Source organism: Canis lupus, chromosome 5, assembly GCF_003254725.2.
Source record: "Canis lupus dingo isolate Sandy chromosome 5, ASM325472v2, whole genome shotgun sequence".
Taxonomy (NCBI): Eukaryota; Metazoa; Chordata; class Mammalia; order Carnivora; family Canidae; genus Canis; species Canis lupus.
This window is the reverse complement of record NC_064247.1, coordinates 9,117,203-9,139,014: the sequence shown is the minus strand read 5'-3', so window position 1 is coordinate 9,139,014 and position 21,812 is coordinate 9,117,203. Positions and strand designations below refer to the sequence as shown.

Sequence of the window (21,812 nt, the reverse complement as noted above, 5' to 3'; positions counted from 1 at the left end):
CATGCTGGAAGCCCCGGGCTGGGTTTCCAGAGCCCAGGCCTGCTCCTCCGCTCCGTGCTCCCAAAGAGGCCCCGGGCACCCCGTGATTGTGCGGGGAGCTCCCCCCACGCAGCTCTGGAGTCTCACTGGGCCCAGTTTCAGACAAGAGAAGCTGGATCCCCGCCTTCCTCTCCAGGGTGGTTCCACGTACCCCCAGGCCAGCCAGCTGGGGGGGGGGGGGGTGTTCCCAAGGACCCGGGTGCCTGGGCCTGCGGAGTAGTGTGAAGCGAAGAGCAAGCTTCCAGAGATGGGTGTGGGGTCTCCCCCCGCGTCTCCCCACCAGAACCTTCTGTGCCTGAGTGAGCAGAGAACCAACGATGAAAAGTCCTCCTGTTCTCCGGCAGGAGAAGCCCCCAGAGGGCAATGGGTTAGTGGCCTAGTGGCCTGCGGTGACCCCGGAGAGGGGGACGGGAGGGGCAAAGGCCATCTGGGTCCTCAGAAAATTGTTCTTGTGTCCTCTGGCGAGGCGGGTCTGACCCCTGCTCGAGCCTGACAGGCCAGAGACAAAAAAATCTCCTCTTAGCCCAGGCGGGTGGGTGTTTGCTTCTGGCTGCAACGTGCCTCTCCTTGCCTCCAGACCGCGTAGCCCTCCTGCCATCGCAAGTATTTCTAGGGACAGCAACTCTAAAGTGACCCCACCTCCCATTCCTTGCACAGCCAACAAAAGAATGCCCCAATCTGGTGGCCCCGGCCCTCCTCCGAGGGCGTCCTCTGCTCTGCCTTTCTCACCCGTGGGATGGGGTTACCCCCAGGCCCAGCGCAGAGGTTAAGGGGAACCCGGTGGCCCCGGGAGGGGAGAGAAGGCCCTCCAGGCCCTCTGCTGGACGCCGCTGGCACTACGCCCCGCAGCGCTCTCCTGGCCAAGGAGCATCCAAGCCTGGAGCTCCAAGGAACAGGTCCCCAGGGCCGGTCCTGAGGCCCCAACCAGTGTCCCCTCATCTGCCGCAGTCCCAGGAAAGCCTGAGCCTAACACACCCCTGAAGTAGCCCGATTTCCTTCCCTCTCCCCGCACCCCCGCCCCAGGTCCAAAAGAGACTCCGCACCCATTTTAGTATCTCAAACGTCTTAATTCTGGAAGTTTCTTCCGACATCTCAAGGAGCCTCTATGCTCTTTTGTCCTCGGGAACCCTTTCCACCCTTCCTTGGATGTTTACCGCCACCCAAACACCCAGCCACGAAAGCAGGTTGGTTCTCTCGCCTGAAGTGACCAGCTCCCCCAAGGGCTCCCTCCCGACACTCTTTGCAGAAAGAAAGCATGGATCTGGGTGCCTCAGGTGTGCGTGAGGTGGGGACACCCTGAGTGTTTCTGTTGCCAACACATCCCGGTGGCCCCTCCTCTGAAGTAAGGCCGGGGTAGGCGAGGTGTAGGTGGGAGTGAGGCCAAGGGGAATGCCCTGCAGTCACAGCAAAAGCCCTCTCTCCCTACCCGGTCCCTTCTGGAACCTTCATTTCGCTTTCTTCTTGCCTGCCGGGCCATCACCTTCCCGATTGATAACACTCCTTGGAAAGAGGATCTTGCCTCCTTCGTGTACCCTTTCCCACCTCCTAGCTCAGTTCTTTGCATGTAGTTGACACCCAATAAATAGTCCTTGAATGGACACCTACATGTCCCGTGTCTTTGCTTGGGCACTGAAGGTCAGAACATAGTCGTGCCTCAGAGACAGAGATCAGGCCAGGCTTTCTACTTCCTCTTCTTCCTGAAAAATAACCAAACAACACCCGCATTCCCTCTCTCTCTCTCTCTCCCTCTTTCTCTCTCTCTCTCACACACATACACACACACAACCCTCAGGGCTCTGGAGACCAGCCCCTTCCCTTGGGCAGCTCCAAACACCCGGGGATTACCACAGAATTCCTGCAGAACATTTCAGAAGACCCTAGGAAAGGGGTGGGAGGGCATGGTGGGAGCGGGTGGAGCCCCACCGGGCCCTCAGGGAGAGGGGAGGGAGGGCCTGAGTCTGTGCGCACACCTGGCTCATCAGCACCCTCCACCCAGGTCCCTAGCCCCACTGAGGTTCTTAAGAGTTTCCAGGCCCCACAACGGACAGCCCTGGGTCAGGCAACTAGCCTGTGGTTTCCAGCTCTAAATATTTCAGGGCATCTAGTGTAGCTCAACAGCTTTCTGGGCATTCTGTTTCCTTGGGGGGTATTGCCAGCGGTCTCCACTTACAGCACCACGTTCCAGGTCAAGAAGAAAGCTTGAGGCTCAGGAGGGGCAGCTGGCTTACTGGTGATGGGTCAGGGGGCAGCGCAGTGGAGGACACCGAGGACTGACCCCGGCTTCACTAGCAGCATCCCCCATCCCCACCTCCACCCTGCACACATCCTTCCTCTTGGCCTCGTCCCCTCTGTAGGAGGGGGTGGACTTGGCTCTGCCCTTCTGGCCCCAGGTGCCTGTGCCTCTGTACTGAACGAAGGCTAAGGAGGCTGACTTACATCCCTATGCCCAGAGTCTCCAGCACACACCTAGAAAAACTCGCCAAGTGACGGGAGGCTCACCCCAGCCTGGAGGTTCCCTGAAGACCCACTGGTCCCCCCAGGTGCCCAGGTGCCAACTCCACCCCTCAGCCCGGGGCACTCCACTTGCCACTAGGGGGTGTGGCTAGCACACCTGGGAGGGGTTGGGCTGCGCCCCCCCCCCCAGACCAGACCCCAGTGCAGGGGGCTGGGCCTTGGAAGTGGAAGGGCCTGATGCCTCCTGCAGGGACAGGGGTTTTTGAGCCCCCCTCCCAGAGCTCAGGTGGCCGTTCCAGAAGCCTGGGAAGGGGCCAGCACTCTTCTGTCTTGTGGGATCCCCGAATGCCGCCAATGCCCTGAGCTGCCACCGGCCGAGCCCCCTACCCCTTCCCCCCTCCCAGACCAGGCCCCTGGTGATGCTGAACAAACCATGGCTGTGGGTGGACAGGTTGTTTCACATGTGATTTGAATATCGTTTCTTTCAAGTCAAAATAGCTCAGCCAGCCCCTCCCCACCCAGGCCTCCCCCCTTAGCTCTCATTTGCTCCCCTGAAGGGCCTCCAGCGCTTGCTGTGTCCCGTCAGTCTAGGTGGCCCAGCCTGAGAAATGTCAAGCCGGCCGGTCCCCAGGGCCCCCTGCGCACAGCCTATTAACGGTGCGGCCCCCTTTCTCCTGCCACAGATCCTCGATGTGAATCAACCCCATGATGCAACATGCCTCCCCAGCCCCCGCTCTGACGATGATGGCCACGCAGAATGTCCCTCCCCCACCCTACCAGGACAGCCCGCAGGTGAGTGTGACTGACCAGGTGACGGGAAGGGGGCGCGGCGGCCTTCCCCGGGGGCGGGTCAGAGCCAGGCCTGCCTCTGCTGTACCCTGGGCTCCCCCCCACCTCTGGAGGGCCGCCCCACACAGACCCCTGGAGGGATTGCTGCATTTGTAAAACCCGGTTCAGATCCTACTTGAGCTTATCTGTCACCAACTTCTGGGACCATGGTCTGGAGCCCCCAGTCCCAGTCCTGCCCCCACCCCTGCCCTGCTTCCCCCTCAGAGCAGGTGTCCGACCAATGCACCCAGCCCCTCCCTCAGGGAGATCCAGGTGCAGGTAAATCGAGTCTGCTTGTGAGTATCTGGGGAAACTTCTTAATGAGAGGTTCCTTTGCACCAGATGCCCCCACTCACTGGTCACAGGAGCCCCTCTGTCCTGTCCTTCCCTACCTGCCTGTTCCTGGAATCGCCCTTCTGCTCAGGATCCTATTGGCTTCTTGCTAGAAAAAAGGCCAGGATGGTATCTGTAGGTCGTCCAATACTTCTCCCCCCAACGCCTGGTTCCCAGTTTCCATCCCTTAGCTCGGACACAGCAGTGCCCTCCCCGAGTTCTCCAGAGACTCCATCCTGGCTGCACCTCTGGAGAAGGTGGCATCTGCGCCCCGTCTTCCTGCTGTCTTCTCTCCTCCTTTTAGAGGCCTGCTTTTGTGGGTTGGGCTCCCCCAGTCTTTCAGACCCATCACTTGGGACCCGTGCCTCCCCACCCACCCAATGTGCACCTTTCTCCACACCCGGTTCTCTGGAGACTCTGAGTTAGCTGTGTGGCTGTGCTGTCCCAGAAGCCTGCATTCTCCGACCCTTTCCATCACCCTCTCCTATTTTCTCTACCCCGATCTCTCAAGTCTGTATTATCAGGGTTGACTGAGTATCTAGAATGTGCACTGCAGCCAGCTAGGACATTCATTCACTCAGCAAACGTGCAGTGAGGGCCTGCCGTGGGCCGGGGACCTGCAGCCGTCCCTGCCAGGCCTCCCTTCTCCGTAGTGGTTCACACTCAGCCGTTCTCAGGGAGCACGTGGAGGGTCTATGCTGTGAGGGGGGCATGAATGTGCAGACACAGAGCGGGCAGGCTCTTGCTCACGTTAGGTCCTGGGATCCTGACAGCCCCAGCCCGGTGTGAGCGTGTAGTGGCCATTCCATCCATCCCTTTCCCCCACAACACCACCCCCAGAAATCCCCACTTTACCGAATGCCTGGCATGTGGACCACCACTGACTCTCTCCCCTTGAAAACTCAAAAGCACGTGTCATTCCCCAACCTTCAAGCGCACGTCCTTTTGTCCCCACACCGGCCCCAGCATGTCCACTCCGTGCTCCTTGTGGGCTCTCCACAGCCAGCCTCCTATGCGGCAAACCCTCTGCCCCGTCAGTAGCTTTCCACGAGTGACTGCAGCATTTACATGGCTCCTCAATGCGAAAGCTTTTGGGGGTGCGACCCTACATCGGGACCTTTCCCTGCGGTGCAGGAGGCCCAGACTGTGGAGACCTAGGACTCTTGGGGCTGCAAGGGGGGACGAGCTTCCTCCTCCATCAGTAGATACAGACTTCATCCTCTCGTCTGCTCGGGCAGTGTTGGGGACCCCGGGGGTACCAATAAAGAGGCAGGCACGCCGGTTCCGTTTCTCTTGTAGCTGGATCCTGCTCTCCTAGCTCAACAGTAGAAGTGGGGACCTGACATGGGTTCACTTCCCGTACTTAGCAGGTGGTGAGTGCAAAGGCCTGGTACCCAAGGCTCAAGGACAGACGAGGGCAGGGCCAAAAGGCCAAAGAGCATTGGACTGGCACAGCTGGTGGCTGCTGCCGTCCACCCGCCCACCCCAAGCCTTGTTTTGCCTGCCGGGGCAGCTGGGAGAAGTCTGGGTTTGGTGGGGATTAACGGGAGGGCTGCAGCAAGGCCTCTGTTGTCCAAGAATGCTGAGCCGGGTGTAGTTAAGTACAGGAGCCTAATTTAATTCTCAGCATACAGCTGGGAACTAATACATCCCAGCTGCTGAGGGAGGGGATGGAGGTGTGGCCACAGCCCTCGGGCACTCAGCCCCCCGGAAGCCACCACTGAGCTGCTCGAGCCTTCTGGGGGACGAAGGGAGGCTCAAGTTCCTCATCGAGGGCCTCGGAGTAGAAGCCCTGGGCAGGGACTGTCCCAAGGCCCTCCTCTCCGAGGAGCCACCATGCTTCACCAGGGAAAGTACACTTAAAACACCAAGGAGTACTTTGCCCCGCAGAAACCACACATCTATTTGTAACCCGAGGGTCTGGCAGGAAGTCAGTGCCCAGGGTAAAGTGACCAAGCCAAAGTCTGGGGTTCTTGTGGCCTTGGCTAGGTCAGGAGGCTATGGCTAGATTGCCATGGACCTTCCCTGGGCCCACCCGGGTCCCGAAGAAACTGATCAGGATGGGGGGTTAGGGCAGAGATGGAATGAGCAGGATGGAGGAGGTGAGGGAGATCTCCAGAACAAAGACCTCTGACTCATAGGGAAAGGCCGTTCTCTCCAGAGAGAGCTAGACTTTGAGGTGGACTGGCTCCCACGTAGGAATGTCTTCTGTGTGCATCTTCTGGGGAACTTGCTTGCGTCCTCCTGCCTTCTTCCCTTTATGCTTTCAAGAGGCTGAGCTTCTCAGGGGAAGCCCTGCTCCATTGCCCTCATAATGCTCATTATCCTAGAGAACCAGCTGCTCTCTAACACTCAGTGTCCTCAGGAAAGCCAGGCCTAATAGGAACATGGGTCAGCACCCAGGGGAGTCGCTTCTTATACAGGGCCCTCTGGAAAGGATCCCCCACTTCCTCCTATTCCTTTAGGTCTTGTTTCCTCAAGGCCTGGACAGCTGAGCACATCTCTATATCACCTCCTCGGAAAACCCAGTTTCTTCCACAGGCAAAAATGGACAGTCTCTGATTCGAAGTCCCCAAAATGAAAAAGGAAGCGAGAAGCAGAGCCCTTCCTCTGAGACCCGTGCAATCGTTTTAATAATGTTCCCGTTGTGCTAAGGGCTAGCAATACCGAGCATAATCTATTCAAATGCACAGGAGAATCTCACTTTGGAAAATTAGGAATCTGCATTAAAAAAAAATTCCCAAGCCCCGGACCTTCTTTATAATAAATTAGAAATTTTTTTTTTCCAAGGCAAGTTCTTAACTTGGCAATTTCATTTTTGAAGTTTGGGGAATAAAGTTATTAAAAATGAGGGAGGCTTTTTTTTCTTCCCGTTTCAGGAGAGGAGCATTAATGGTTCTGGCCCCACGCTGTCTGGGCACTAGCCAAGTGGTATGATGGCCACGCAGCCCCTGGCCGCGCAGTTCTGTTTCAGTCCATCCTGCAGAAGCCCGTGATTACTTGTAAGGATGTCGCTCTGCGTTCATTGTGCACTAAAGGCAGACCGTAAACTTAGAAAGTGCAAACCCAACAACCCACTGGAACCCTTCCTGTGGCCTGCTTCCTCCTTCTGGTGGCTTCTGGCTAACTTCTGTTGGAGTCACAGCGCCCTCTACTGTCTAGCCGCAGTTCCTCGATTCCGGTGCAGGCCAGCTGGGTCCCCCATCCTCACTTTCTGCCCGAGAGGTGGGGCCAGGTCCCTGGGGACTCTGGATTTCTACAATGACTGTTTAATGAAAACATTGTCTCCAGGGAGACCTGGATATGAGCTAGGTGTGTGGTCTCCCCCCCACACCCCGTTCACTATATGCGGTTAATTCCTGTATCACTCCTTTCCCTCTTCTGCATCCTGGCAGCAGCCTGGCCATCTGTCACCTGGACTTTCCCGGCCCCCTCCTCCCACTGCCCCACCTCTTCGCCCCCCATCTTAATGGAACTCTAAAAGCTCTGTTCTCTGCGACTCTCCCCTCCCAGAATTTTTGAGGTGACACAGCCACCCCCTCACTCCTTCTGAGCGGACACCCTTCCTTCGTGTATTCCATCTTCACCTCTGAAGGGCATTCAAGTTCTTCCACTTCCTGTAACACTCCAGACGCAACGTCACGACCACGCCAAGTTCTCCCCTCTGCAGTTCCACCGGCAATTTCAGGAAAGAAGTGGGATCTAGTAGTGAAAGCAGGAGCTTCCGCTCCCTCACCTTATTACCCACACACGCCAGCTCCTGCTATCAGCAACCTCCCCCCACTCCTCCTCAAACACAGACACATACCTCCCGTTCCACAAATATCTTTGCCCTTGGCTTATAGGCAAGACAAATATTTTATCTGGTCTATTTGTGTATGTATTCAATGTTTAGTATTCCTCTGTCTGCATGTCCCCGGCGTGTTGGGCTGCGTGAGCATTTGACCAGAAAGCAGACATCCTGGCAGGCCCTAGTCGGTCCCACCAGGCGCAGCTCCCCTGTGAGTATGGGCACCCAGTTACCACTTTAGGAGCAAATTGGCACGGAAAGTGGCTGACTTGATGATGGGTGCGTTTTGGTCACTCACCCAAGATGCAACCTCATTCATGACCAGAGGGCCGCAAGGCAGGCAAAGTCAGAACTCTTGGTTCAGGACCAGTATGGGAAGCTCACTTGAGAAGGAAGTCAAGCATTTGCTTGGGACCCTTTGGCAAAAGCTGTGTCCCTCTGTCCCCCCTCCATCCTCCTGAGCCCCTAGAGTAAGGAGACTGGTGCTCAGGACCCAGAAAACTGGAGATCTGGGGTCAAAGTGTTGTAGTCTCACCTCTCCTACAAGAGGAAGGCTAAGGCTGTGCCAGACCAGGCTGGACCCGCCTCTCTTGACCACCCCCCACCCCGACCCCACCCCCCAGTACCTTCTTTCCCACCCTATCAGAGCACCATTCCCACTCTGGGCAGGGCCAGGGGAGCAGACATCCTGAGGAAGCTGGATGGGCTTTGATCAGTCATTAGGATCCCCATGCTGGTTTCATTAGCTGGAGGCAGAGGGGGTGGCTGGGGCCCCCTGGCTGTGAATGGCCCCCAGCCAGGCCATGCAGCTGTGACGGGCAGAGTGAGTTCAGATGTTTTCACACTTTACATTCCTCTCATCTCTTTAAAGGCTGGAGCCCCCTGCCTTTCGCTTTGCAGCCATAGAGTTAATTCAGCAGCTTTGAAAGTCCCCCTCAGCCTTTTCTGTGGCCTGATTGACGGCTCCCTCTGCCCCTGGGGGCAACACCCCAGGGACCCGTATGGGTGACCTGCCTTGCCTGGCTTTGACTCATCAAAATGGACTCTTCTCTTTCTTTCTTATTTTTTGGCCGGGCCTTTCTTCTCTTTGTGCACAGTGACCTCTGTCCCCGGCCTGCTTGGGCCACCCATGTCTTTCAACTGGACATATCCCTGAACTCCAGCTCACTTAAGACCTGCATTTCCTCATTATGCAACCCATGAGTCTGATCGGGGGCCCTCACGCCCCCATTTAGGAGATGGTGGACTAGCAACCTGACTTTTAAGCTGGGGAAGAGATACTCTAGTGGCCTTGTCTAGGTTATTTGTTCGATGAGCTTATACCTGAATTCTGCAATTTACCAAAAACCCAGAGATTTTATTGCCTATCCGGTTGCCTCCAAACAGCGCACGGGCCCCAAACAGCTACAAAAATAGTTAATGGCCCAAGTACACAAAGCTTAAAATAAATCAGGGAACAGGTGATCAAAGTCCGCAGCGAGCCTGAGGAGCACTTGAACTTGCTTTGCCTTCCTTGCCTGTGTGATCTTCTAGGAGCTCGGGTGTCTACATGGCCCAGAGGGCGGGGGATGGGCGAGCGAGGGGTGCTTGGTGGCCTTGGAATCTGTGGTCCAGGCGAGAGCAATGACTCCACACGGCAGAAATTCAGGAATCCTAGGCCGGTCACCTCAGTACACTTCTCCCAGCCACGCACCCATTCGATCAATCCCGAGGCTCCCTGTGATCTCGCCAACCCTGTGCTCAGTACTAGAGACACAGAATGAGTAGCTCCTGCCCTCGCCGAGCTTAGAGTCCACTTGGGGGCTTAGTGTCTGCGTCAGTGAAATGGGAATAACGCGTGCCCTCCCCGCCCCACGGGATTGTTGTAAGTGTGAGCGTGAAACACAGCGTGCTCACTCCCGGCCTCTTTTCCTCCACGACCATGACACTGACTTTCTACTCAGCCTCTTCTGTACATCTTTAGTAGTCAAGTTTGCCCTGAATTTGATTTACTCTGCTTTTTATTAGGAATAGGATAGGCATATCAAATATGTTTCTAGCTGTAAATACACCCCCTTGCACACACGCGCGTACACACAGGCACACACGGAGACTCTGATATATCCACTAACGGGCCTACTGGAAATCACTGGCTTGGGACAGTTATAAAAGCGAGCGGTTCTCCAGAGATGGACAGAAAGGATGGAGGGCAGACGGTTGCCCAGAGTGCCCAAAGCTGGGGAGCGAGACTCAGATTTAAGCCCGCAGCCTCGTGCCCGTTAGCCGAACGTCAGTAACACCCCAGAAGTGCAGACAGGAGCAGTGAACATTTTACAAGCCTCATTGTGAGAACCAGTGCCTACAAACCCTTTTAAAGCTAATTAATTAACTAAGACCGCTCGTTTTACACCACGAGGTCATTTTTCTGTGGTTGCTTCTATCCAGTTGGCCCCGGGATCAGAATGTAGGTGACCTCGGCCTGCTGTGCCAGGAGCCCCTTCGAGCTAAATTGGGCTGCCTGCTTCCAGCTAAATCTGCTGCCAGTTCTTCCCCTCCCTGTGCTGACTGGGGGGGGTCTGGGGGTCATTTAGAGGAGCCCTTCCTTGTCGGCCCCTCCCTTTTTTGGATCCCTGGACCTTTCAACACAGCTCTCTCTCATCCGCTCGCTTGGTCGGTCATTCAGTCATCCAACAACCACACCGGGAGCCTCCCGGGAGCCAGGCATGGTAATAGGGGCTGGGAAACCAGTCCGCTCAGGAGACAGACAATTAAAGGTCCCAAAGTGTGAGAGGCATTAAGGTTAGAGGCACACACAGATGAGGCTGGGGTCCAGGCTACCTAGGTCCGGGGGTAGGGAGCACTGGGAAAGGCTTCTTGGGAGACGTGGTGCCCAGCTGAGTCTGGAAAGAGGGGTAGGTTTACACATGCTCGGAGGGAGGCAGGGCAGGGGAAACGTGGACATCTCCTGCTGAGGCAGCTATGGGAGCAAAGGCATGAGGATGTAAATCATCGGGCATGTTCAGGCAACCGTACACGGTAGGGTCTGAGCAGGGTACAACGTAAGGGGAAGGCGCTGCACCGGAGCGAGACCAGGGTCAGGGAGCAGGCCCGGGCCTGGAGCACTCTGGGAGCTGTGCCCTCCCCACAAAAACCTCATTTTTTGGCCTTGCCCCCTGCTGCCTCCCACCTGTTGAGGCCAAACCTGATGTTTACCAAATAGCTTCGAGCCCTGACCTCCTCCCAGGTCCTTGGATTCTCTCCTGGTAGTGAGGGAACCAGATCCCGCCCTGCCAGCTTGCCCTGGCACTGCAGACAGTGCCAGCTCCCAGGCAAGCCCAGCCCAGCCCTGCTGGAGCCTCAGCGGCCCCTAGTGGACCAGGCCTGTGCGGGTCTCCCCGCCTCCCCCATTGCTGCTCCCCTGAACACCACCGGTAGGGCAGGCACTGGGAATGGGCGGCTCCCACCTTGCCCGGGTCAGGTGGGAGGCTCAGAAGAGGGGGTGTCCTCTTTGGAGGATTGTCGTTGCTGAGTCACGCTGAGAAGGTACAGACCTGGGTTGTCCAAGATTGAAAGAAAGGACTCTTTGAGAGGTTCTTAGGTAGAGGAGTCACAAAGAACAAGGCCACGTGTGGGGACGGAGGGTGTGACATGGGAAGTGCGGGTGCCGGCGCCTCTGGAGCAGGGTCTGGACAGGGAGTGGAGTTTGGATTCAGAGGGAAGAGTAGCAACAAAAGAATAATAAAAATGCTTAGAAACCAAAGTTTACTGAGCATTCACCGTGTGCAATTCACTCTCACGTAATGGCTTCACTGTAATCCCCGGAAAAGAGATTGTTGGCTCCATTTGTACCTGATGGAGAAACTGAGTCACTTGCCCAGAACACCATGGTCCCCTCTCCCTGTGCCTGAGCCCAGGCCTGCCCCACTCCCCTGGGTGCTTACAAGACAGTGGGTTCCCTCCACAGGGAGGGACCCCTTAGGCAGCCCATGGAACAGAAGCAAAAGAGACCAAGTCTGAGTGTGGGCTGCAGACGGCGGCTCATATTGATGATAACTACCATACGCTGTCTCTTACGTACCAGCTGCTTTGCACGCATTATCTTATTTAATTCCAACAACCCTGCACCGTAGGTATTGTTGCCCCTGTTCTATAGGTGAGGGCCCTGGATCAGAAAGGTTGAGTAACTCACCCGAGTCACACAGGCAGAGTCACGTCCAGAGTGAATGCTCATGCCAGTACATCATGCTCTGTCCCATTATCTCCAGCCCTGGGCTGGATGCCTGCCACTCCCAAACCATATGCCGTCAGGAACTGTGACTTCTCTGTTGGGCCTGAGGCATCCACTGTCAAGAGGGTAAACCTGCAGCCAAAAAGGTATCTTTTGGATGGGAAGCCTACCTCCTCCACACCAGTCAACCCTGCCTTCAATAGATACACGGAGGCTACAGTAGTGAACAGGAGAGACCGAGCCCCTGCCCACCAGGGGCCTACAGGCTAGTCATTGAGAGAGACAAGTAAGAACATGCGGCTGAAGAGCATGCTCAGGGCCGAGGGAGCGCAGAGCAGACGGGCCTGACTGCTGCCGCTGCTTGGCCAGCATCCGCAGAAGGAAGCAGCAATCCTCACGAGCTGGGGAGGCAGGAAGCATCGCCGCCATCTCACAGATCGGGAAACTGAGACCCTGAAAGGTAAAGTTCCAGATCCAGGGCTGGCCCGTAGTGAGTGGCAAAGGTGGGATTCAGTTCTACCTGAGGCCAGAGTCTCCTGCCAAGCACCTCTGTGGGGTGCTAGAGGGACTCTGTTGCCATCCTTCATCCCCCAGCCACCTGCTCCCACCTCCCAGGAGCAAGAGAGGAGCCCTGGGCGGAGGCTGACAGCAGGTGGAGATGGAAGCCTGGAGCCCCGCGTGGTCAGGCTCTGGGTCTCAGGCTCCTGCACAGCCTCCGAGGGGAGTGAACCCGGCAGCACCGGGCCACCTTCAATTACCCACACCTCCCTACTTGCCCCCCCCCCCGCCCCCACACAGGACTGTTCCTCACATGACCCATGAGCCGTGTTTGAGGAATGACTTGTGTGTGGGAGGCCTCTCGGGGGATGGGGGAAGCTGGGCCGCAGTGCAAACAAGAAACTGCGTGGACACCCCCCAAGTCACCCCAGCATGGCCAAGAAGTGACCCTTCCACCTGAATCTGGCTCCCTTCCTCTCTGCCCTCTTTGTCACTTGGTGCGGGTGGGCATGGGGGGCCTTCCCATTCGCCTCCTCAAAGAAAAAAAAGCCCTTGGTTCTCACCCCAACCCTTACACAAACTGTCTGCGGTCTCCAGCTGTCTCTTCACCTCTGTGGGCTTCGATTTTCTCATGTAAAACGGGACGGCGCTAACTTAGTGCCTGGCTTTACTGTTGAACCTGGAGGCCTGTGGAGGTATTTTTCTAGCTCCTGAGACCATCGAGGTATTTTACTAGCTCATGAGAACATCGCGTGCCACTCTCCTCCTACAGTTGGGGGAGGGTGGTGCTTGGCAGACACGGAAGCGTGGGTGGGCATTCCAAGGTCAGTGAGGGCAGCGGGGGTGGGTAGGTGAGGTGAGTTCTCAGATCACACTGTGGAGCATCTCCTACCCCTTTCCGCGGTCAGACCAGACTGTCAGAGAGGCTGGCAGATTTGCGGGCAGATTTTGCCTTCCTATACACACGGCTTACAAACGTCATCTCTTCCCACTCCGCTTTAGGATGGGGGTGGGGATCATGAACTTTCATCCCAGCGTGTTTCAAACCAAGAATCTGGGCAGGGCCCTCAAGCTCCAAGCTCCCAGCAGGGCTGGTTCCAGCTGAATGATGGCGAGAAGTCCGGTGGTTATAGCTTCCGTGGGAGGAAGGGGTATGGGGTTGGGGGGAGGCCCTAGGACCTTTGCCCCAAAAAAAGACCTGAAAGTAAGAGGAGGTGGGAACCCTAGAACCCTGTGTCGGCTCTCACAGCACCCCGTCTCCTTCCAGGGAGTGCTGCCACCCTTCCCCATCCAGCAGTCAGCACCCTGTTCTCTTGATTACTCCCTGCAGCCTCTGCAGTAGACATTCACCCTGGCTTTTATATAGATAAGAAAACCAAGAGTCCAAGAGATCAGGAAACTTGCCCCCAGACATGCAGCTCATAGGTAAGGAGCATCGGACCCAGGGCCTCAGATTCCCTGCTCCTTCCACTCTCTGAGCCTTTTCTGATCTTCCAGGAAACTCTCGAGACATTGTTGAGCTTTGCCTCTCCTCCCTGTGCCTCAGTTCTCCTTGTTGTAAGGCGACAGTCCTCATGTCTGTGCAGTGCCGTCCGCACACCCTGTCCCCAGCTTCCCCTGAGGCCTCAGAGGAAGGTTCAGAGCCTGGAGTGGCCGGTTCTGGGACCAGCTGTGAACATGCCAAGTGGCCTCATGGAGTGTGTACAGTTAGTTTTTGTACCTGCCAGACCGAGGAGAAAAGGACAAAGTTGCTTGGAAAGAATGCCTGACATTTAGGTGTGCTGGTAAATGTCTGACAACCAGTTCTCTGCTTGGCGCTTCGGAAGAGGCCCTGATTTGCGGCGTTTGCCAATCCCCCTGGTGTAAATGCTCAACCAGGCCACTTTCAAGCCACCTGTGGGAGATCAATCAGCTTGCAAAAGTCCTGAAATTTTTTTTTTTTAAGATTTTATTTATTTATTCATGAGAGACAGAGAGGCAGAGACATAGGCAGAGGAAGAAGCAGGCTCCTTGCAGGGAGCCCAACGTGGGACTCGATCCCAGGTCTCCAGGATCAGGCCCTGGGCTGGGGGCAGCGCCAAACCGCTGAGTCACCTGGGCTGCCCAAGTCCTGAAGATTTAAAAGTTGGCTTTCGCAGGCCAGAACAAGGGAGCTGTAGCACGTTGTGTCACTTAGGACCATGCCTTGCCCCTGATCCTCTCCCCTGCTCCTGCTCTGGGGGTGCTGCCCAGAAACCTCCTCCCAGAACCCCCACAGGTGGCCCTCCTCCCCCAGCCCCTGAGGCAGCTGCTGGGGGCCCTCTCCCTCAGAGCTTCAGTACTTGGGGAAATGGAAGTCCCTGGCTAGGAAAGGGGAATCTATTTGGAGGTAAACACTCCTTCTCCAAACCTGGAGGAAATGCAGAGTGTGCTGAGTTGGCCCCCAGGAGCTAAATAAATTTGAATCATTTTCCTGCTCAGACCAGATCTGGTCTCTCCTGCCACCCCCCGCCCACCTTCCCTGAGCTCCAGGAACAGCCTTTCAGCTGGGGCCTCTTGGGATGCTGGCAATTGACTGCTTTTGATTTATTCTTATTCTGTGCTTTCCTCTGTCACCCAGCAGTCCTGCTAGAAAAGGGAAGTCAGAGGAGAAAGAGCACCTCCCCTCATCCCTCTCTCTCCTAGAAGCCCATCTTCATGGAAGTCCCTTGTGGATTCCTTCAAGGACACGAGGAAATTCAGCCTTACTGGCCAAGGCAGAGCATACCAGCCTCCCCTACGTCTCACCCCTAAACAAGAGGTCTATGTCTGCAGCCATAGCCGTGCCTTGCTTGAGAAATGAAGCACATTCTGGAAACCGTGTGTTTAATGACAACAACCACCCCTCCATCTTGGGAGCATCCCAGAGTTTCCAAAGCACTCCTACATACTCTACAGCCTCTAGTTGCAGGCTCTTGTCAACCGCACAGCAGGTGGTGACTGTTAGAGGACCCCGCTGGTGTCTGAGCCTGTCACTGCTGGGACTTCAGATGCCGCCCAGCTAGAGCCTCCATCCCCTTGCACAGGGACCCAGCCCATCAGTCTCTGCTCAGTCCCTGCTGTACTGGAAACTCGCCGCCTCCCAGATGGAGCCCGTTCCAGCCTCAAAACACTCAGAGGCTTGGAAACTTATTATTTAGGTTGAGCCCAAATCTGTCTCCAACGTTGTATAGATTGAATGCATTGCTTGTAGTTTGACCCTTTGAGGCCTGCAGAGCAGAACCAATATAATCCAGTCCCTGTTCACCTAGTCAGAGGGGCTCTTGTGTCTTATCTCCCCCATCCCTCGAATCTTTCTTACATGTTCCAGATTCACATACCCCTCCTAGGACATAATGCATAATCCCTTCACCAGCCTGATCAGTTCTCTGAACGTACTCTCCTACACCTGTTTCAGCAGAGAAGAGTGGGACTAGAGGCTTTGTGAGAGTCGTGCCTCTGTTAGTGCATCCTCAGATAGCATTAGGTGAGGCTGCTTGTCTTTTTTTTTTTTTTTTTTTTTTTGACAGACACATTACACTTTGGACGTATTGAGCTTTCTGTCAACTAAAACACTGCTGTTAAACCACGGCTCTCCTGTTCTGCTCTTATATTATTGATTCTTTTTTTTTTTTTTTTGGCCCAAGTGTTAGAAGTGTTAAATTCTGACTTATTACATGAGAATTAATCTTATTAGACTTAGCCTGTGGCCAAAATCTGTAAAGATCTTTTGGATCTTGGTCTCATGTCGCCTATAAATTTGCCAAGCATTTCTTCAGCTTCCCTTCCTCCTCTAAATCACTGATAAAAATACTGCAGAAGAAGAAGGCTAAGGAGAAAGCATGTGGCACTGTCCTAGAAGCCTTCCTCACGCTGACCTGGGTCATTTAAATGCCACCTTTACGTTATAGAGTCCTAATCCATGCGGTTGTCCACTGGTCGTGGCTCTCCGTGTCTTCCACAAGGGTGTCATGGGAGGTACCTTGCTGAGGTCACTTACACCATCCGTGTCTACATGTTTTCCTCACCTGCCAGCGTGGCAACCTGTGAAATCCAGAAACTGAGCAACCTGAGAGCAGGCATTCATCCATAACCTCACTGCCTACTTCACACTGTGTCCAGTGTATTGCCAACGACTCGGGAAATATTTGAAAAAAAAAAAAGATGACCACTTGCATTAGTGGATGAAAGAAACTGGCCCAGATCAACGTGAAGATTAGCAGTATTTAGTTTTTCTGATTCCACTTTCTTTGTTTTGAAAATTGGAACATTTGTTTCTACTTTCCTCCTTACAGCACCTCTTTAATACCCATGGGGCCTAAAATGAGTTTTAGGACCAATTTAGAACCAAGCAAGAATCCATTTGCTTACTGATGAGAAAGCAGGAGTTAAGGAAAGTTAAGGGACTTGCCCAAGGTCAAAGGCTAATAACAGGCAACAGTAGGAATCAAACAATCATCTTCTAGCTTGAAGGCACCATGATGCTCTGAGTTTGGGAGTGTTCCCCCAGTCCAGTCAACAGTGACAAGGATATTTCTTCCTAACAAAAGATGATGGGGATTCAGTGTAGTAAGGCAGATATGATATGAAATGAAATGAAAAAGATATGAAATGAAAGATTTCATCCACCATCTGACATTTATTTATTGAGCATCTACTAGTGCCAGACTATTCTGGGCCATACGAATACAACTTCTAATCAAGCCCTGTTTGAGCTGACATTTTAGTTGGGAGTGGGAGAGAAAATAGCTACGCAAGTGGATGTGTAGTATCTGATCATAGAAAGGCCTATGAAAAAAAGCAGAGTAAGAGGACGGCAAGGGACAGAGGGGCTCTATTTCACACTGAAGACATGGCATCCGAGCAAAACTCTAAATGGAGTAAATGACACAGCAAAAATAAATGTCTTGGGGGTATCAGCATTAGCAATAATGTGCTTGTATTGATGGAAGGACCATGCTTTTCCTTCCAGGAAGCAGGGACCTAGGTCATATGGTGAACATGCCAACTGTAAAACATCTGATTCTTTCAAAGTATATTCATTCATTCATTCTCTCATTCATTTTTTCAACAAAGGCTAAGTAGGCATCTACCTGCCTCAGTTGCATGCTGTGGATGAAGGTGTAAACAAGGTTTTAGTGTGTAGGAGGTAGTCAAGTATATCAAGCCCAGCACCACTGGTGCTGCGGCCAGGCTGGTGGAGGAGAAGAGTTGAGGCGTGTCACCATTCGTGACATTTTAGGGATCCATTTGACTAAAGAAAATATATTTAAAAGCATTAAATTCTGTAATGCTGGTCATCCAAAAATTTAAGCCATCTAATCATTTCTTTAAATAAAATTTTATTCAGAAAGTCCGATATATAACATTAAAATGAGTTGCTCTGACTGGCACAAAATCGGGGACATAGGGATACCTTCAAAAACATCACTTAGGACAAAAATTACCCAAAGCACTCGTTATGGCTAAGAAAAGAAATCTATCCAATGGCCACTAAAACCTGTTTACCTCCTACCACTCAGGTAAACCAAATTTGGGGACCCATTCCATTATCAAAACCATTCAGTTACTTCTGGCTTGAGTGAGATGGGATAAACCTCTGCCCAAATGAGACCTGATTCAGCTGGGGTTTTTTTTCCCCTACTCTTCGAAGTCATCAAATCAACTTATTACTGCCCAGAACAGCCCAAATGACCCATAAGCACAATTTAAAGGGCTCATCATTTTAGTTTTTTCTGCTTCTGGGCAGAGGTCACCACCTTCATTTACATTAAGAATCATCTCTTCTTTGAAGAGGGCAGGTACCCCACCTGGTTTTGTATGGCCCTAAATTATTCTCTAGAATGTTCTCATATGAAGAATGCTTTCTTCTCACTGGAGCACATAAACAAATGGATGCTTGTTATACGTTCACAGTTCTCTGGCACACATTCTCCCGTTCACACACACGCCACAGGCCGAGGTAGGCTTCCCAGTTCCGGCCAGGAACCCACTATCCTGGTCATACTAACCTGCCACCTCCTCTTTCTTCTTCTCTCCGCAGATGACAGCAACTGCTCAGGCTCCCTCTAAGACCCAGGCTGTCCACATCTCCGCCCCCTCGGCTGCTGCCAGCACGCCTGTGCCCAGTGCCCCCATTGACCCCCAGGCCCAGCTAGAGGCTGACAAGCGAGCTGTGTACAGGTAGGAGACACTTGAGCTGTGTCCGGAAGCCCCCCCAGCAGCCTCCGGCCCAGCTCAGCCCTGAGAGATGAGCACACAGGCCAGCGGGTGGGCTCATAAAGACCACGGCCAATAGCCGCTCTCCTCACTGCCTTCCCTCTCAAATCAGTCTGGACATCCCTCAGCTGGCCGCTGTGGGTTGACACCAGCTTCATGGGATTGTTTAGTAAGGGGCAACAGAACCTGGGGAAGAATCTTCCAGAAGGATCCTTTCCTCATCCCGGCTGGGGATTGAGCCCTCGTGGGTGTCTGAAACCCTTAGCTCAGCTGACGGCCACCTCGGGATGCGTTCCTTGCACATCCCCCCTTGTTGCCTTCACTCCCACAAGCCCGCTGGACCACTGGACATCCGCCCGTACCCTCTAGGACTTGGTATCACACAAACTTTAGTATGCCTGAAAAATCATTGGAAGAGCTTATTAAAATGCATAGTTCTGGGCTCCATGCACAGAAATGCTGAATCAGTAGGTCAAGCTATAGGAAAAGGAATATGAATGTTTAAAAAGCATTCCAGATGAATCTAATGCAGCTGGTCCTTGGACCACATCTGGTTCGTGGTTGTCTTTATTTTTTAGCAAGCGCTGTGGTGTGTGGCCATGTAGGTTCCAGCACCCTCCCTCCAGATGGGGAGTTCGCTGAGAGCAGAGCCAGGCCCTGAATGTTGCAGAGGGTGAGATGGGCTCGGGAGCACTCTGTTCTGTGTATGGGGTTGAGAAGACGCAGCCCTCTAGGAGCAGCCCTGAATGAAGCTCCAGCAGGGATCTTAGTTGTTACGTTTCTGTGGGGAGCCTACACCACTAGAACAGCTGCCCGAGTCAGCACTGAATATTGAGGTTGGACCCTTGCTCACATTCACTTGTGTGAGCACGTACATTCACGTGCATCGGCAAGCACGTCTTACCTGTGCCCTAGCACTCGCTACGGCAGGTGCCAAGATCAGGAACACGTGGAATGGTCCACCCAAGATGAACGGAAAGAGGATTGATTTCTTCCTCACTCCTCCCTGCAACGACAGTGCTTTTATGGTAATGTTGGTAATTATTGCCATTACTATCATTATCGTCGGCATTATTTTTAGCTCCTCGGATGAGCTGAATGCCTCTAATGCCAACACGGAGTCCAGAGCAGTGAGCCCTGATCCAGAGGTACTGCCACGAGGGTCTTCCGCAGCCCTGGTGGGAGGATAAATCACCGTGCCTGTGCTCCCCCCCCCCCCCCGCCCAATGCACAGGCCAGGTACAGAGCCCTGCCTTGGACCCCAAAGAACTCCCAGACCTGGTCACAGTACCTGTCAGAGAGACGAAGCACACCTGTCCTCCTTTCCCTCCTTCCTTCACACTCATTTATTGAACACTCACTAGAGTATGTGGAGCCGCTGGGCTGGACTCCGGGGGATAGAGGGTAAACCTGTAAAAGCAAATGGGTGGGCTTTTCCCTCTCTAGGAACGGACAGATATGCAGACAAGAAACCAACACGGTGTGGTCAGAGGAGGCAATATTTGAGTTTGAGCATAAAGGCTAGTAAGAGAGTCCATTGGAAGAAGAAAAGGGCTGGAGTAGGGCCTTCCAGACAGAGCAGAGCCTCCATGTTCCAAGAATGGCCACTGGCCAGAACAATCAGGTTGGGGAGGTGAGGCTGCCTGGGCACCTGGAAATTAAATGGCAGGGTGGGCTCGTGCTTATGTGGGGGGCGGGAGAAGGAAGAGGAGAATCCCATGGCCTCTGAAAATGACCTGATTGTCCAATGGCCTGGGAGCACAGCCATCATGCTCCATGTAGATCATCGCTACCCACAGTATGGCCCAGGGGCTAGCAGCATTGAGTCACTTGGGAGCTGTCTAGAGATGCAGAGCCTTGGGTCCCCCTCACACCACGTGATTTGTATACACCGTCCTAGGCACCTTTGCAGACTCCTAGGGGACAGGGACCTGTAATGAGCACAGATCATAGTCTAGAAAGACCCCTGACTAGTGGTACAACCACGTTTCTGGAAACCCAGGCTTGAGTCCTAACTCCTTTGTGTACTAATCTCTCTGAGCTCTAGTTTCACCACAGAAGCTAACCAGTAGGCTTAGTAAGATCACTGAGAGCCCATGTAGGCACCTGGCACTGTGTCTAGCACAAAGCAAATGGGTTCTCCAGCCCTTCCCAAGATCCCAGGCTCATTCCCCACCTAGGCCAACCTGCAGGAGAAGTGGGTCACCTCTCCCATGGGAGCAATCCATCATGATGTCACTTGAAATATAAAGGGCCAGATCTTCCTCCAACTAACACTTAGTCCTGCTCACCTTCACCCCTGAGCTTTATCTTCTCCCACTGGGCTGAGCCCCCAACAGCCCTCAGCATTTGCCCAAATCATCTCTGCGGGTGTCTGGCCATGAAGAATGAATCCCAGGTCGGTCACCACCAACTGCCCAGCCAAACACGGTTGCCCAGCATCTCAGGACAGCCAACACCTTTGCCTGGCTGTTCTCTGCAGTCCTTCCTGCCCCAGGGACCCGGGGTTTTCTCCCATAACCACACCTCTCCCATTAGTACCAGCTGCTCTCTCTACAGCCATTGCCGGATGACCGGGGAAGGAGCTCAGCCTCCTGAAGGGTCGGGTAATTTTAATTAGATTTGCCTGCCTTGGGGCAGCCTGGCTGCTCCAAAGCACATCAGGGAGTCGGCATTTTATGTCAATAAATGTAACAAGACTCTCTCCATTCAGATTAGTGCCCAGCACGGACTTTGGGGAGACCCCACCGCAGCCCCTCCCAGAATCACAGATGAAGGAAGGGTGGAGGGGGCCCTTTTCTGACCAGGCCCCCTGCAGGACAGCAGGGGGGACAGTGTGATAAAAGAGAAGGGTGTGCCTGTGAGCCCAGGGAGCCTGCCAGCGCCCCTGAGATTTTATTTGTGTATGAGGACGTGTTAATGAAATGTATTGGTTCCTTCTGATGTGGAGTGTGTGTGTGTGTGTGTGTGTGTGTGTGTGTGTGTGTGTGTGGTGGGGGGAGAAGGGAGGCAGTCTGTCTTTAATTGGATCATACCAGAGCATCATCTGGGCTAATCAGCAAGGCAACCAGGAGCTCCCGCTCAGATTAATGATTTCAGTCTAATCCTAGCAGATCCCATGATTGGATGCACATCGCGGGTAATTGTGTTTGTGGCCCGAGAGCAATGCTGAGAAGGGGGTCCAAGGAGGGGTTGCCCCGTGCAGTGGGGACCACAGGTTTGGACCTAGCTCAGTTCTCTTCTTCCTTAGCCCCCACCTCAACCCTAGGGCTTTTCCCCCAAAAAAGTTCAAACTTAGCTTGGACACCCCTCCGCACCCCATCCCTCCCCATCCCTCCCCATCCCTCCATGCTGCCGGGCAGTGTTGGGGCTGTCCTGGGGACCTGGCCCTTAGGTCAGGTTGCCAGGCCCAGAGATGGGGCCAGGAGGGTGAGGTTAATCCAGCTT

General features: G+C 54.0%; 1 protein-coding gene across 20 annotated transcripts in view; it reads left to right on the top strand.

Annotated features, from left to right (window-relative positions):
- PKNOX2 (PBX/knotted 1 homeobox 2) overlaps positions 1 to 21,812 on the top strand; it is a 309,171-nt gene that overhangs the window by 228,839 nt on the left and 58,520 nt on the right. For 14 of the 20 annotated variants that reach the window (XM_049109791.1, XM_049109793.1, XM_035715754.2 and 11 more), the window contains 2 exons: positions 3,177 to 3,285; positions 18,190 to 18,329. In XM_049109791.1, coding sequence (XP_048965748.1) covers positions 3,199 to 3,285; positions 18,190 to 18,329 — 227 coding nt within the window. In that variant the 5' untranslated portion in view covers positions 3,177 to 3,198. Of the gene's footprint in view, positions 1 to 3,176; positions 3,286 to 11,798; positions 12,112 to 18,189; positions 18,330 to 21,812 lie in introns of those variants that run through there. The other 6 variants (XM_025465056.3, XM_035715755.2, XM_049109797.1 and 3 more) reach the window with 3 other exon arrangements.